This window comes from Saccopteryx leptura, chromosome 2 (assembly GCF_036850995.1).
Source record: "Saccopteryx leptura isolate mSacLep1 chromosome 2, mSacLep1_pri_phased_curated, whole genome shotgun sequence".
NCBI classification, from domain to species: domain Eukaryota; kingdom Metazoa; phylum Chordata; class Mammalia; order Chiroptera; family Emballonuridae; genus Saccopteryx; species Saccopteryx leptura.
The window spans coordinates 21391811-21407555 of record NC_089504.1 but is presented as its reverse complement, the minus strand read 5'-3'; the positions used below and the strand labels follow the sequence as shown (position 1 = coordinate 21407555).

Genomic DNA, 15745 nt, shown 5'->3' with positions numbered 1-15745 from the left:
CCACTGGGCAGCTTTAGGAGGGGTAAGAATCCATTTTAGACCTGGTACAACTGTGTAATGCTGGGAATCTGGGGAAGCTGCAACTCCCTGGGCCTTAGTCTCCAAAATTCACCCTCTGATGGTAACTTGGGCATCCCTTCATCTCTCGCATCCAGCATGATGTAGTAAATACTTGGCGAATCTGTGACGGACGGATAGGCGAGTGGATGGATGGATCGGTGGGTGGATGGGTGCATGTGTTAGACCCATCGAGAGAAGTACTGCCCTCCAACCCCCTTCCCAGCTCTGAGCACGTAGAAGTGGTGCTCTGGCAGAAAAGCCTGGGGCTCAAGTCCTTTCATCTCAATCCAGTGCTTTCCATGACATGCCACATAAAAAAATTTTTCCTAGCACACATGGACAACCTAGAGGAGATTTAAAACTCCCCTCCAGGCTGTTCGTGGACAGAGGATTCTGGCCAGGGGGCTGTGTCCTCCCCCCAGGTTCCACCTGGCCACTTGGGAGACAGAAAATCCTGTCTCCAGGTAACCTGACTGCGACACACCCACCAGCAGCTCTGCCCTGGACCTGGAGGTGACTTCCAGGCTGTGCCCACTGCAGGAGCAGGGATGAACTTTCCCCCAGCCGTGGCTGATGATCGCTCCACCTGAGGGCCCCTCTTGACATGTGTGGCCACTCGGGTGAGACCCTCAAGCGAGAAAAAGCTGAGGGGGTAAGAGGGCCAGCCATAGAGAGCATGTACATTACTAAAAGTTTTTAAAGATTGAAACATTTCTTCCATGTTCTTTGTTGGTAATTGGGCAAACCACCCCAAGGGCCAGCTCAAATCTTAGGTGTGTCTACTGGGAATTAGACCTCTTCCCTCACCCTCGGCTACATCACCAAATATAAGCTGGTAGCTGAGCTCGGCACATAGAGCCTAAAGGGCCCGAGTCGGTTCTGTGCCCTACATTGCTGGGACAAGAGCAAGTCTGTTCCTGGTCTCAAGGTCACATTAGGCCTATCCTGTGGTGGCACAGTGGATAGTGTTGACCTGGGGTGCTTAGGTCACTGGTTCAAAACCCTGGCCTTGCCCAGTCAAGGCATATACAATAAGCAAACAATGAACAACTAAAGTGAAGCAACTATGAGTTGATACTTCTCACTACCCCCCTCTTCTCTCTGTAAACTCAATAAATAAAATCTTTTAAAAAAAAAGGTTACATTAGAGCAGTGGTCCTCACATTTTTGTTTCATTTGGGGAACATAGTTCAAAGGCTATCTTACCTACGTCAGGCTCACCGATGGGGCCAGAGCCCTCCCCACTCCTAGTTGGCTCAATAATTGACTTGAAACATTGAATGGATCAAATCCAGACCACAGACCTACTGGCAAGTTTTTTGGTTGCCATGACTTCTGAGGCTCTTGTGGCTTCGAGACCACAGCTCATGACTATGTCTTCAGTGCCTGACACTTAGGAAGATATCTTGAGAACAGCTTCCCCGCCACAAAACCTGCGTCAAAGCCAAATCCAAGATGGCACCCGAAGGCCCTTACACCATGCTCCCCTAACCAACCCAACTCCCAAGGGCAGCCCTCGGTCCCCAGCCCTGCTGCTAGGGACACATTCTCCTCATGCCCATCAAAATGCCAGCCCAGTTCAGGGTCTTCCCTGGCTGTTGGGACCAGAACATAATGTGCAGGTGCCTATGTGCTTTTTACCCATGGTGTCCCCTGCGCTTGGCACTGGCTAGGGCACAGAGGTGTCCAGTAAGTACCAAGTAGAGGGGAGAGGCAGGAAGAGACAATTAAAAAACTCAGCCTGACCTGTGGTGGTGCAGTGGATAAAGCATCGACCTGGAGATGCTGAGGTTGCCAGTTCAAAACCCTGGGCTTACCTGGTCAAGGCACATATGGGAGTTGATATGTCCTCCCCACCTTCTGTCTCTGTCTATCTCTCTCCTCTCTAAAATGAATAAATTGAAAACCTTAGAAAACAATGTTTAAAAAACTCAACTGCCTCTTCAATTTCCAGTACTTCTCTCCACAGTTACACTCCTGCCATCTTGGGTACTGGTCCCTGCTCCCTGCACTTTCCTATCCCACGCTAACCCCCTGCGACTGGTGTCCTTCAAGACCGACCTCCTTTAAGACACCTTCCCTATTCTCCCAGGATCTCCACTGCAGTTATCTCATGTGACATAGATCTCCTTCTACTTGCAACCTAGTGTTCAAACCAATGGCTTTAGAGTCAAACATGCCTAAACTGGAACCCTAGCTTCCGCAGGCACTAGCCCTGACCTCAGGCAGGCTACTTAACCTGTGAATCTCTTGTAAAGTGGAGGTCACACTACCCATGCCAACTAGGTAGCTGCGAGGGTTTTATAGAAAGGGCTAGTAGAGTACCTAACACATCAGGGGGAGGGGAATCAAGTTTCTTCTCGTGACTAATTATGATATTCCTTACCTAAAATCAGTTTAGACTATGTGGCCCTAGAGGACGTGTCCTCAAGTGCAGCTTAGCACTCTGCTTTTCAAACCATAGGCTTTGAGGGGTACAGGGGAGCAGTGTAGAGGCTTCACTGCTGAATGAGGGGTCCTAGGACTTCTGATTCAACCCTAGCAGTTTTTCTTTTTTCCTGTTTTACATATTGGGGTTCTACGTAAGATCTCTGATAACAAAAGGGCCTTGGTGCTAAAACAACACGTGAAAGTACCTGGGTTTGAAGCTAGTTGGGACCTCACTGAATCTCCTTGGAGGTGAGGGGGCTTGTGGTGGAAAAGAGACACAGAGTGATGAATGAACCATCTCAGAGACCAGCAGCTGGTTAGTGGGCAGGGCGGAAAGCCTCACATTCACTGCTTTACAGTCAGAATGCATTACAGAGACTGCAGAAAGGGGGTAAAGGTCAGGTCTTAGGGACAAAAGGGCTCCCTGTCTCCAGCGTCTGTTGGGCCCAGCCACTTCCCTCACAAGACTCACAGCCCCGTGGGTGAGCCCTCCAGGCGGTCCAGGGCAGGCAGGAGATGGAGCAGTGAGGGGAGGATATGTTCTTGGGGTACAGAATCTTTGACCACAGGATCCAAAGGCTCTGGGCCAGCCACTAGAAAGCCGTGGATACCTACAGCCCGTGCCCCCTTGTAATCACAGTGGTAACTGTCCCCAATATGGGCTGCCATTGTGGGTTCTACACAAGCAAGCCGGAGGGCCTCATGGAAAATGCGGGGGTCTGGCTTGCACCAGCCAGTAGCTTCGGAGGTCAGCACGAAGTCAAAGTGTTCCCGCAGACCAAGACACACCAGGATGCCTTCTAGTCGATTGTCAAAGTTGGAGACCACTGCAAGTCTCAGACCTCGTTTTCGGCACTCCCTCAGTGTGGCCTCAGCTCCCTCCAACACTTGCCACATAGAGGGACTGCTGAAATCCTTGTACAGCTGGTCAGCAACAGGGGCCACAGCCTGGGCATCCCGAACACCTGCTTGGTGGAAGGTCTGCAGGACCAAATCCTGCCACCACTGGCGGGAGGTGAGGCCGTGGCTCAGGCCATAGTTGGGGAATCTGTGGCTCTGAGCCTTGAACACCCGTTTGAAGGCTTGCTGCAGGGCCGCAGCCTCCACCTCCAGCCCATGGGCCCGGGCCTTGGAGGCATATTGCTCCCCCACGGAGTGGCGGATCCTGAGCAGTGTGTCTGTCACGTCCCACGTCAGCAGTCGTATCTGTAGCTGGCGAGCCATGGGTCTGCAGAAGGTCAAGTCCAATCCAAGTCCACCTCAGGTTGCAAGGTCTGAGGGGAAACTGAGCTAGACGAGCCACACTTTCACAACCTAATAGTTGTCTCTTTCCAGGCTACATGGGTCAGAATTGCTGGCACTTGGGTAACATCTTCACAGCATAAGATCCTGAAATGAGATGGCAAGTAAAGTGGAAGTTCAGGATTTAGTCATATAGACTGGGTTCAAATTCTGGTGCTGCCAATTTTTTGTGTGACACTGGGAGTGTCACTCTCTAAATCCCTGGCACAAGGACCCAACCTCACAAGATCTGCTCATTGCACAACACATTTCTGAGAACTGATTATGTGCTAGACACCGGCAAGCCCAAAATCGCTGGCATGAGCAAGGGGTCACTGGCTCAGCTGGACCCCCCCCAATCAAGGCACATATGAGAAAGCAATCAATGAAAAACTAAAGTGCTGCAACTATGAGTTGATGCCTCTCATCTCTGTCTGTCTGTAAATCAATCAATCAATCCAAGGACCTGACCTACACACTTTGTCAGGGAACCTCCTAGGCAAGTGAAGTTTCAATGGAGATGTGAGGAATGACGATATGGGAAAAAGAGGTGGTTAAGTGTTCCAGGCTCTGGGAACAGCAAGTGCAAAGGTCCTGAGGCAGGGCAAGAAGTCTGGTGATTAGAGTAGATAGGGACTGGCTCATGTAGGGCTTTGTGGGTCAAGGTAAGGAAAAAATTATGATTGCTATTCCTATTGTTAGCAATGCCAAAGGCAGGAGAGTCCTTGCAGACCATTTGATCAAACCCCTGGCTGTTTAGCAGAGAAGACTGAGGCAGAGAAGGGCTGATACTTACCTAAGATCACAGTAAGTCAGCAGCATAGCCAGGACTGGAACCCAAATTTCCAGCCTCTCTGGCCAGTGCTCCCTTCCACTGCTCAAACATATTTGAATTTTTAAAAAAATCTTTTTGGCAAATCTGGATAGCACAGGACAAAAGGCAGAACAGAGTAGCCTGGTCCTACCTGTATCTAAGCCTCTATGAACCCCAGCTTAATTTTTAATGGAGGTAATAACAGCCTGGGTGGACTGCAGTGAAAGGGTTAGTGTCTCAATGCACAGGAAACAAACTCCGCAGCCTGTTGCACACAGGTTGGACGCAGCTTCTTCCCCCAGACAGAGTTGATTCAGGTTTCCAGCTGAAATCAGAGGATTCAGAATTGAGTGCAGCCACGTGTTTGCAGAGGAAGGAATGTGGCTGGTGAATCTGCGACTTGTCTTAGAGAAAACTGGTCAAGGAATCTTAGGGAGATCCACACAGAGACCCTTCCCACTTTGCTGGTGGGGAGAAAAGAGGCCCACCCAGTGAGGGGCCAAAGTCGCCCAAAGTCACGCAGGGAGCCACTGGCATAACGAAAACCATAACAAAAGGCCCGGGCTCCAGACCGACAGCGGTTTCTATTTCTGGAAGCCGGAGCTGGGGATGCTGGGCTACAGACATGAACTGCTCACCCTTCCTCCCCACTTCTAGGGCTCGGAAGCGGCGAAGTCCCGGTATGCCTGCCATTAGAAAGAAACCTCTACGGCGGCTGTCTGCAGCGTGACGTAAGGCGGGACGGTCTCAGAGACGCCGGCTGCACTTGCGGCCGCAATCGTGGGGCCTAGGACTCACCTGCCTGGTAGGGAAGCAGGTCAGGGAAGAAACTGCGGCCCCTGGCCAGCTTGGGAGAGGTGCGCAGACGCTCAGCCCGGCGCTGGGCCCTTTTCCCCTCCGCTCCCGCCACCGCTGGCTCCGCCCCTCCTCTCACTCCGCCCCTTCTTACTGTCCCTCCTCTGGCCCCGCCCCCTTCCTGCCCGCCGCTCCCTGCACCCTCTCTGCGCACTCTCCATGTGTCCCCTCGGCGCCCTCTGTGACCCCCCCTTGTCGTGCTCCTAGGTCCCCTCTCCGCCCTTACGAAAGAGTCCCACACCCTCTCAGCTCCTCAGCTCTCGCCCTTCCTACCCTTACCTGGCGTCTCACGGTCACCTTGCACCCTCTCCGCCTCTTTGCATGTCCCCGCTTCGGCACTCTCTCCGCTCCCCCTTTCCCTTGCCTAGCCTCTCCGCCTCCCTGGGGTCTGGACACTCCAGGGAGGGGCTCAGGCTGACTTGGAAGAGGGGGTTTAGGGTGCTGGCCAGTCTTACTGAGTGCCATGTGGACTTGAGCAAGGCATACTCCTGTCTGGTCTGAGTCCCATTCAGCACCGGAAGGAAATTGCTTTAAACTTGTCTAACTGAAAATAATCGGCTGAGGATAGAGTCCTCTGCAGTAACCTTGCCACTATTTATTTAAGAAAAAGAAGTATTCATGCTCATCTCAAAACTGTTTCAAAATACAAAGTGTACAAAATAAACAGCAAAAGCCCAACCTCATTCACTAAGTACTTACAGAGCATCTGTCTTATGCTCTATGGCTGACCCTGTTCTCTAAGGATACAGTGGAAAACCAGGCAGAGTTCCTGCCTTCCTGGAACATGCGTGGGGCAGATAAAAATCAAGTAAATAAACAAATTTCAGATAGAAATGCTATGGAGGCAATAAAAATAATGGTCTCATGAAAAGTGAATGAGGAGAGAAGTCTTTGCATGAGATAGTGGAGGAGCAAAGATCTGAATGGCAGCCTGGTGCAGATTAAAGGACATGCAAGGAACTGGCAAGTGCAAAGGTAGTGGGCCCCTGTTGGGCAGATAAAATGTATTATGCTCACTTTGTTAAAGAGGCCGTTTCCCAGGTGATATTAATGTGTGTTGGGGTGGGCTAAAGGCAGGCAGAATCCTTGTAGCCTGGGGCTTGGTTTTGGGATTAAGCCTTTCCTACCCTTTTTGGTGTAAGGTGGTACAATCCTATCATGCCTCAGAGAAGTGACTTTGTATTAAGAGACTTCCCTATTATGTATATTGGATTAAGGGTTTGGATTTCTACACTATAAAATGGGAACGGAGCGGGAGTTTGGTGCTTGGTTCCTGAGGTTAGCATGAGAGAGCGGAGAGAGTAGAGCCAGCAGCTAAAGGAGGCCACGTGGAGGAGGCCAGGAGAAGCAGCCAAGATGGCGGAGTGCTGAGTGAGATGCCAGTTTGTGTAGAGTTTGTATCTGGGATAAGGGAGGAGATGGGGAACTGAGGAGAATAAGTCTGGTGAGCTAGAAACCTTTGATTCTAGGAAACTCGGATAAGTCAGTGGCTTTGTGAGCACTGAGTGTGACTGGGTTTTGGAGCCCAGAGTGTATTTTTACTTGCCCGCCGGGTGCAAGGTAGGATTAAAGGCTATGGCCCATCAGTTTTTGCCTCCGCTGTTTCTTTACCGACTGTCCGAATCCAATGCAAACCTGCATGAGCCAGGCAGCTGTGATAGTGGCCCTGACCCTGCCTGCTGGCTTTACAGGCCCCAACCTGCTTGTTGAGCAAGAGAAGAGGCCTTGGGGGGGAGAGGGCCTCCCTGCCCCCCACTCCTTCCCTAGGGGCTACTGCAGTGGTATTTCAGGTTATTATGTTATGTGGATGAAAAAAGAAAAAAAATTTTTTTTAATCAAGATGTAGCCACTAATTTAAACCTGACAAACTCGGGGAAAGCCCACATCATGGCCTTGCGAACTCAGGAAACTAAGGTAAACACAGGATGGTCTAAATCAAACCTTTCTAACTAAAAGCACTTCATGGTGGGTAGTCATGTCCTAGGGAAAAACTTTCTTTAAACAAAGGTAATGTTTGCTTTTACTCAAGCCTGTTTGCTGTATTTTGTATCTACGATAATGTACGTGATAACATGCCTTTGGTATGTAAGGGGTCATGGTGTGTAATGTTGGTGGCCAAGGCCAGGCTGGTTCCCATTGAATTCGGGCAGACAGTGGAGGAACTGGGGAGCCGCAAAGCTTGGGGCCATACCCATTTATTGGAGGCTCGCAAAGACAGGCAAGCGAATAAACAACAAAAGGGAAAGGGTTAATCAATAAAAGAAAACCTGCTATTTGCAGTAATAACAAGGGAGCAAGGAAAACCGCAGCTCCCAGTGATGGTGACGTAGTGGGAGAGTGATTTGGGAGAATTGCTGTGCAGGGGAGGCACCCATAGCCTCATCTAGGCTATGCACATGTGCCTCTGCCACGTGCTCAAGCACCAATCAAGCCAAGTGTTTACAGCTGGTAAACCCTCCAGCAAGCCTAACACAGCTGCTCCACATTCCACTCCTTTAGGGTTGCTTGCCTTACAATCTACATTCTACACGATAGGTTTCTTCCGTGTTGGTCCTTGTGTGAGGAGTGAGGTACATTACAAAAACAAAAACACAGTACAGACTATAGCAAGAGAATTACAAAACACAGTGTGGGGCAATTGCCTTTACTTGGGACTAAAAACCAAGAGTTGCCCTAGGTGCTCTTTTCATTGCCAAGAGCCCCATCCAAACCCCTCAGGGGTTACATGGACATCAAGCTCACAGGGTCACATTCAAGGCCTGTGCCGCCTTGACAGCTCTCCTTGCTGCAAATGCACCTTGTGCGTGCTCAGCGAACCCCTTCTAAATAAGGTGATATGAATGCTTGCCAATACCCCAACAGACCTAGGAATTCCTGTAACTGCTTTACCGTAGTTGGAACAGGGTATGCTTGGATCTTATCTATAACTGCGTCAAGGATAACCTTTGTTTTACCTGACAAGACAATTCCCAAGAATTTAACAGATAACCCAGGTCCTTGTAATTTGCCGTTGTTGACCGCCCAGCCACACACTTTCATATGGGATAGCAGGGTAGGGACTACTTGCTCTCCAATTTTGGAAGAGTCACTAGTTAGCATAATGTCATCAATATGATGATACATACGAACTGCCTCTGGCTGTTTCCATTTAGCCAGGTCAACCACCACCTATGACACAAGGTGGGGCTATGCAAATAGCCCTGTGGTAATACGGTAAAGGTTCATTGCTGCCCTTCCCAAGTGAAGGCAAATTGGTCTTGACTCTCTGCAGCTATAGCAATAGAGAAAAAGGCATTATCCAAATCTGCCACAAATGGTATATCCCCAACTCATGGCCTACCTGATCCATCAGGTTAGCTATTAAGTGTACAGCAGAATGCAAAGAAAGAACAACTTTATTAAGTTCCCTGTAATCCACTTTCATTCTCCAGGTTCCATCTGGTTTGCACACAGGCCACACCAGGGAATTGTAAGGGCTGTGTGCAGAATGTGGGGATCATCTGTGCTGGTCAGATGATCCCTCCTTTTCTAGTTTGAGGACTGTCCCAGTGATTTCTTCATAGCTGCGTGGCAAGCAGTACTGCTTCATGCTAGGCACATGCCGGGGAACTGGTAATTGCAAGGGGGAATGTGCTGCATGTCCTCGCAACACTGCCTTCGCAACCCAGACTCTCAGGCGGAACTCCCTGGCTGTAGTTTCCAACCATAATCCTTGTAAGACATCTATCCCCGAAATATATACATTCAGAAATAGGAGATACATATATCTTATACAGCTTAGGGGGAGTCTTCCTATCCCAATGGAATAGTTATTGGCTTCACTGGAATAGTTTGGCCTCCATACCCGTCAATGGCCAGCAAACTATTCTGGGTTCTCATAAAGAAGGGAACATTCTGCACCTGTATCCACCAAGGCCAATACTCATTGTATATTAGAAGGGGACCAGTGGATAGCCAATTTCATGTGTATCCTCCAGTTCCCACCCATCCCTGTTAGACGGGTCCCTCGGCCTTCCCCTCTTTGAACTGGAACAATGGGTCTTGGGGATCCTCCTCTCCCTCTGCTGTCTCCATCATATAATCTTGTAACCTTGCTGCCCGCACACTAACCGTTTTATTGGTAGCTGCTGGGGCCATTTGCAGAGACAGATTAAGGTTGGTTGAGGCCCGGGGCACAGAAGAAAATATTGGGCCCTTTGTCATTAGAAAAAAGTGTAAAGTTGGGGTTTTGTGGGGCCCTTCAGAAGTCGGGGCCCAGGGCATGTGCCCGGTGCACCCGCCTCTGGCCTTCATCTCAGCGGCTGAAATTTCTGTTTTGGTTTAAGCTGCTGCCAAAGCTCCAAAAGAACCTTATTAGGCTTGCCATCTGTTTTCTCCCTATCTGCCTCAGCCACTATTAAATCTTCCCATATCTGTGTTCGGGTAACTTTCACAGGCCCATTCCTCTTGCTAGTGGGAGGGGCAGCACAGGCATCAGCCCTCACAGCTTTGTGATTCCGTGCTACCTCTAGCTCCCCCAAGTCTGCTACAATCTGCATAACTGCACCGATGGGCTGTCCCACATAGGGGCCCGAGATAGCCACTAGTGACCCAAAAAGGGCTGATGGGACACTGCAGAGGATAAGATCCCACTTCCCGGCCTTAAACACTTCCTCATCTGTTCCACAGGGCCCTGGGTTGAAACCAGTATTCTTTTTTTTTTTTTTTTTTTTTTTAAATAAATTTTTATTTTAATGGGGTGACATCAATAAATCAGGGTACATACATTCAACGAAAACATTTCTAGGTTATCTTGTCATTTAGTTCTGTTGCATACCCATCACCCGAAAAGAGATCATCCTCCGCCACCCTCCATCCAGTTCTCTCTGTACCCCTCCCCCTCCCCCTCTCCCTCCTTCCCTCCCCCCACCCCCCATAGCCACCACACTCCTGTCCATGCCTCCTAGTCGCGCTTTTATGTCCCCCCAATGTATGGAATCCTGCAGTTCCTGTTTTTTTCTGATTCGCTTATTTTACCCCGCACAATGCTACCAAGAGTCCACCATTCCGCTATAAGTGATCCGATGTCACCATTTCTCCGAAACCAGTATTCTTTATACCTAGTTCCTGAAGGACCCATGGCAGTTCACTATAGTACTGTCACCGACTCACTTCCCCTGACAAGTCCCCAGCATTCTGCCAGACTGTATGAATGGCAGCCATCACCCGTTCTGATAGGGTATGGTTTCCTAGGCTGTCCTGCCAGTTCTGAAGATGCTGCCTCAAGGAGGAGTGTGTGGTAATGGCAGCCAATTTCTCCATCTCTGTTCCAGAGAGCATGATGCCATCCACCCCTATGTCCCACAACCTCAGTAATCAGGCTACCAGTGGCTCCATGGGTTTCTGCCTGAATTGCACCCCCCCAACTTCATCAGCTCTGCCTGAGTGTAGGGCCAGACCACATAGTGCTCCACTATCTGTGGAGGAGGCTGTGGTTGCCCCTGAGGGACTCTTTGCTGCTGGGATTTTACCTTCTTGGCGACCATGGGCAGGACTCTGAGTCTGTGGTTGGCAGTTGCAGCCTGTGCCTCCCTCTCAGAAGAGGAGGAGTAAGAAACACCTGCTCCTGCCAACTCAGAGCCACTCTGCTGGCAGGAATGCAGCTCCATCTTCTGCACCCACTTTGGCTTCTGTGGCTGTTGGCTCTCGGTCTGAAGCTGACACTCGAGCTCCTAAACCTGCAGTTGTTTCTCCAACAGCTGTCACTGCCAATGTTCAGCTTCCAGGGCAAACTGGAACTTGTAAACCTGCAACTCCTTCACCAGAGATTGCTCCAGTTCCAGGCACTGCTGGTGTTCAGCCTGCACCTCACACTGCAATTCTTGAACCCAGTTAGCCTCCCTCTCCAGCACTTGTTCCAGTTCATACCATTGCTGGTTCTCAGCCTGCAGTCTGACTTCAGACTGCAGCTCTTTCTCCAGTGACTGTTCCAGCTCGTGCTGTTGTTGCCCCCTTGGTCTGCAGCTTATCCTGGAGCTCTCGACCTCGGGCCGCCTCTGGCACAAAACTGGTTTCCTCTCTCAGGGCTGTAAAAAACATCCTGCCTACGGCCCCTAAAAGGACAGTCACAGGGAACCATATGCTGGAGAACAGCGACTGCTCCTCTACCCCACCCTGGAAAGGTGTCAGCAGCTCCATACCAATCTGTTTCGAATCCTGCCAACTATGCCAGATGTAATGGCGATGGCTGAGGCCAGACAGGTTCCCATTGAATTTGGGCAGATGATAGAGGAACTGTGGAGTCAGAAAGCATTGGGCCATACCCATTTATTGGAGGCTTGCAAAGAGAGTTGAGCAAATAAACAACAAAAGGGAAAGAGCTAATAAATAAAGGACAACCTGCTATTCGCAGTAAGAACAAGCGAGCAAGGAAAACTGCACCTCACAGTGGTGGTGGTGGGAGAGTGATTTGGGAGAATCTCCGCCCAGGGGAAGCACCCATAGCCTTATATAGGCTATGCACACGTGCCTCTGCCACGTGCTCACACACCAATCAAGCAAAGTGCTTGCAGTTGATAAATCCAGGAGCAAGCCTAATGCAGCTGCCCCACATGGTGGATACTCATGTCTGAGGGAAGAACTTTCTCTAGACAGAGGTAATATTTGCTTTTATTCAAGCCTGTCTGCTGCCTTTTGTATCTATGATAATGTATCTAACATTCCTTTGGAATGTAAAGGGGTCAGGCATCCCACCACAGCAGAAGCCAATAGACTCCTCACTGTTATTGTTATGTGAACCATGAACTGTTAACTGTCTTATTCCAGCCTATGTAAAGAAGTTGCAGCATATACACTTTTACTTTTTACCCAATCCCAAAGATTTCCCCTGCTTTGCTTTCTTCTGCCTCCCTAATCTATCACCAATCAATTTCATGTAACCCTCTTATGTCTTTACCTGTGGTGAAACTGTTATGGACCGAACGCGAGTAATTATTGATCAGAGCCCAAATTGATTATAAATTTAACGAGCCTTTATTAGCCAGCCAGTGACTGCTAGTGAGAAACAGCTAACAGCCCCGAGCCTAGGGAGAGAGCAGTATTTAAGGGGATAAATCACAAAGTCATAGCCATTACAATATGTACGCACCAACATTCATGACATTTCGGTAGAAAGCATTTTTTGTTCTAAAGCTGATTACAGTTCTTCCTGTAAGTGCTGCAAGGCTAAAAGCATAAGACTACATCCTGCTTCTGTAGGCAAGATTTAAGTTAAGATATCTAACTAGTTGGGCTTGTAAAAATTTTCTACTCTAAGCTATTGCCACAGGCAAGCTCCGTTTAATGTTTAACTTCCTTGTACGGACTATTGGGGATTTTCTACTCTAAGCAGCTACTAAAAGCAGGTTTAAAGTTCCTTTTTACGCCCAACTCTCTATACACAATACTGAGGTCCCATACACAACAGTAGGTCCCTATCACATTCCCCACTGGTTTTACTAAATTTTTAATCAAATCCTTGATTCAGTTTCATTGCTATTGTCATAGATAATTGTATATTGTTTTCTGATTGTTATTAATTTAATAAAATTTACCTTTTCTTGAACAAACCTTGCTATAAAATGGATTAAACATGGTACAAGACAACATTAAAGTTAGAGGACTAATTGCCGCAGACAATAGGATTGTTAGCTAGGGTGACTAATTAAACATTCTTTGAAAACCAGTTTTCTGATTGTTCAAATTCTTTTTTCTCTTTTCTATATTTTTCCTAACTAAAGATAAACTTTCCTTAATAATTCTAGAGTTATTACATTAAGAGCGACAAGTCTCTCTGAGGGCTGTATATAGACCACCCTGTTGGAGGAACAGTAGATCTAAACCTTTCCTATTTTGTAAAACTATTTCCTCTATACAAATAAACTTGAGGCATAACATATGCTAGAATATACAATAGAGGCTTATTATTCTGTTCTCTAAACCTGGTTTTTGTTTTTGTTTTTTTCTCTGTACAAATCTCCTATAACCTGCACAAATCTTCTGTAACTTATCTAAACCCTCAACTTTCATAAACTTTCTTTTTTATTTAAAAAACAATTTTTTTGCACCAGACGACCCTCGTTGCTTGTAGTCGAACACAAACCCTTGTGAGAGGGTTGTAACAATGACCTCACAGTAGACAGCTCTTTACTTCTGCGCCACGGCTTGACGTTTGTGCAGCTGAGGCTCTGAGCAAAATCTGACAGCCGGAGGCCAAAGCTACCAGAGCGACCTAGTTGGATGGAGGCCTGAAAAAGTAAAGACTGGAGTCTGGTGATTGACACATGAGGCTGCTGATTTCTCGGCAGGAATAAGAGTTCTCTGGAAAGTGGGAGGGGCAATGCCTTGTAAATGCCTGAGTGGAAATCTGGAGAGATTAAGAGCCCAGTGCAAATCCAGAGTGGTCTTGAGGAATGCAACTCAAGAATTCCATGCTTCAATCTTGGGCGACAGGACCACAGTTAGCAGTCAACCAGTCTGAGTTCTTGAACCATCTTACCGGTTAGATGGCAAGATCTTCAGTTCCTTCCTCATTTTTCTGCCAACTAAGATTTTTTTAGGTCAGCAGGAGTAACATTGGAAGAATCCCCTCCCCTCTGCTTCTAAGCCCCTTCATAGTACTTGAGCACATGCTTTGGTCCAGATGATTTGCCAAGAAGGACTCTTTCCTTTGGAGTTCTCTGATGCCAAATATTTGAATCAAACCTTCCCCCCTCAAAGCCATGGCTCATCTTCTCTCTTCTTACTGTAACCACCGCTGGCCTGGAGCCTGCCAGAGCTCACTAGGTCCACAACAAATATCTCTTGGTGCTGTTGACAAAGACGGCCACAAAGGGTGCCAAGGCAGATGTAAAGCCAGTAATCAGGGCCAGGGCCACTATCACAGCAGCCCGGCCCTTGCAGGTTCGCATTGGATTCAGACAGTCGGTAAAGAAACCATGGAGCCAAAAACTGGTGGGCCATAGCCTTTAATCCTACCTTGCACCCGGCGGGCAAGTAAAAACATACACTGGGCTCCAAAACCCAGTCACACTCAGTGCTCACAAAGCCACTGACTTATCCGAGTTTCCTAGAATCAAAGGTTTCTAGCTCACCAGCCTTCTTCTCCTCAGTTCCCCATCTCCTTCCTTATCCCAGATACAAACTCTACACAAACTGGCATCTCACTCAGCATTCCGCCATCTTGGCTGCTTCTCCTGGCCTCCTCCACGTGGCCTCCTTTAGCTGCTGGCTCTACTCTCTCCGCTCTCTCATGCTAACCTCAGGAACCAAGAGCACAAACTCTCGTTCCGTCCCCATTTTATAGTGTAGAAATCCAAACCCTTAATCCAATATACATAATAGGGAAGTCTCTAATACAAAGTCACTTCTATGAGGCATGATAGGATTGTACCACCCTACAGCAAAAAGGGTGGGAAAGGCTTAATCCCAAAACCAAGTCCCAGGTTACAATGATCTCCAACACACATTAATATCACCTGGGCGATGGCCTCTTTAGTAAAGTGAGCATAATACATTTTATCTGCCCAACAGCAGACTTCCAGAAGAGGAAGTGTTGAGAGCATCAGTATGTGTCCAGGACTGAACTGGTTTTCTAGTCTCTTCTCAGCAGTCTCCCAAGGGAAGTGTTAGGACCTAAGGAGAAAAGCGACCTGCCCTGGTCCCTTCCAGAGTCAACAGGGATCACAATGGTCTGTTCTGTGTTCAGTTCCTCTGCTCACCTTCCCTTCATCTCCTTGGTTTCAGGGGCCGCCAATCAATCATCATTCAGTCCTCCCAACAACTCTGCAAAGTGGGCATTCTCACTCGCAGCTTTCCGTTTGAAGAAAACAAGGTTCAGAGAGGAGTCATGAACTTTCTTATCTATTCAGAAATAACTGACTTTCATAACAACTTACTTTTTTCCTTTTTCTTTCAAAAGTATTTCTATACCTTATACCTTTTATTATCAAAACCATACAACTCCTTTCTAGTCAGAACTCTTAATTTTAAAAAATCTTAACTTTTAAGTGGCAATAAAGTAATTTTCCTTTAAAGTATACTTCCTTTTGGAGGTGTCCTCCTTCTAAGTAGCTAGTATTTATAGGTTAAGTATGAGCACATGGGCCCTGGCCAGTTGGCTCGGTGGTAGAGCGTCGGCCTGGCGTGCAGAAGTCCCGGGTTCGATTCCCGGCCAGGGCACACAGGAGAAGCGCCCATCTGCTTCTCCACCCCTCCCCCTCCTTCCTCTCTGTCTCTCTCTTCCCCTCCCGCAGCCAAGGCTCCATTGGAGCAAAGATGGCCAGGGCG

General features: G+C 48.4%; 1 protein-coding gene across 5 annotated transcripts; it reads right to left on the bottom strand.

Moving 5' to 3' along the window:
* Window positions 1–66: 66 nt before the first annotated feature.
* On the bottom strand, window positions 67–5615 carry HDHD3 (haloacid dehalogenase like hydrolase domain containing 3). 5 transcript variants are annotated; one of them, XR_010749183.1, is made up of 3 exons: window positions 5384–5615; window positions 1992–3879; window positions 67–1801 (listed from the first exon to the last, which is right to left on the bottom strand). XR_010749183.1 is itself a non-coding variant. In XM_066367378.1 (3 exons), the coding sequence occupies exon 3, from the start codon at window positions 3712–3714 to the stop codon at window positions 2959–2961; it is 756 nt and encodes a 251-aa protein (XP_066223475.1). In that variant the 5' UTR covers window positions 3715–3879; window positions 4737–4910; window positions 5384–5615; the 3' UTR covers window positions 1989–2958. The 5 variants fall into 5 exon arrangements, 4 of the variants coding, with proteins under 4 accessions (XP_066223475.1, XP_066223477.1, XP_066223474.1 ...); XM_066367378.1 differs by lacking the exon at window positions 67–1801 and adding an exon at window positions 4737–4910 and having other exon boundaries at window positions 1989–3879; XM_066367380.1 differs by lacking the exons at window positions 67–1801; window positions 5384–5615 and adding exons at window positions 4737–4910; window positions 5237–5306 and having other exon boundaries at window positions 1989–3879.
* Between the last annotated feature and the right edge of the window lie 10130 nt (window positions 5616–15745).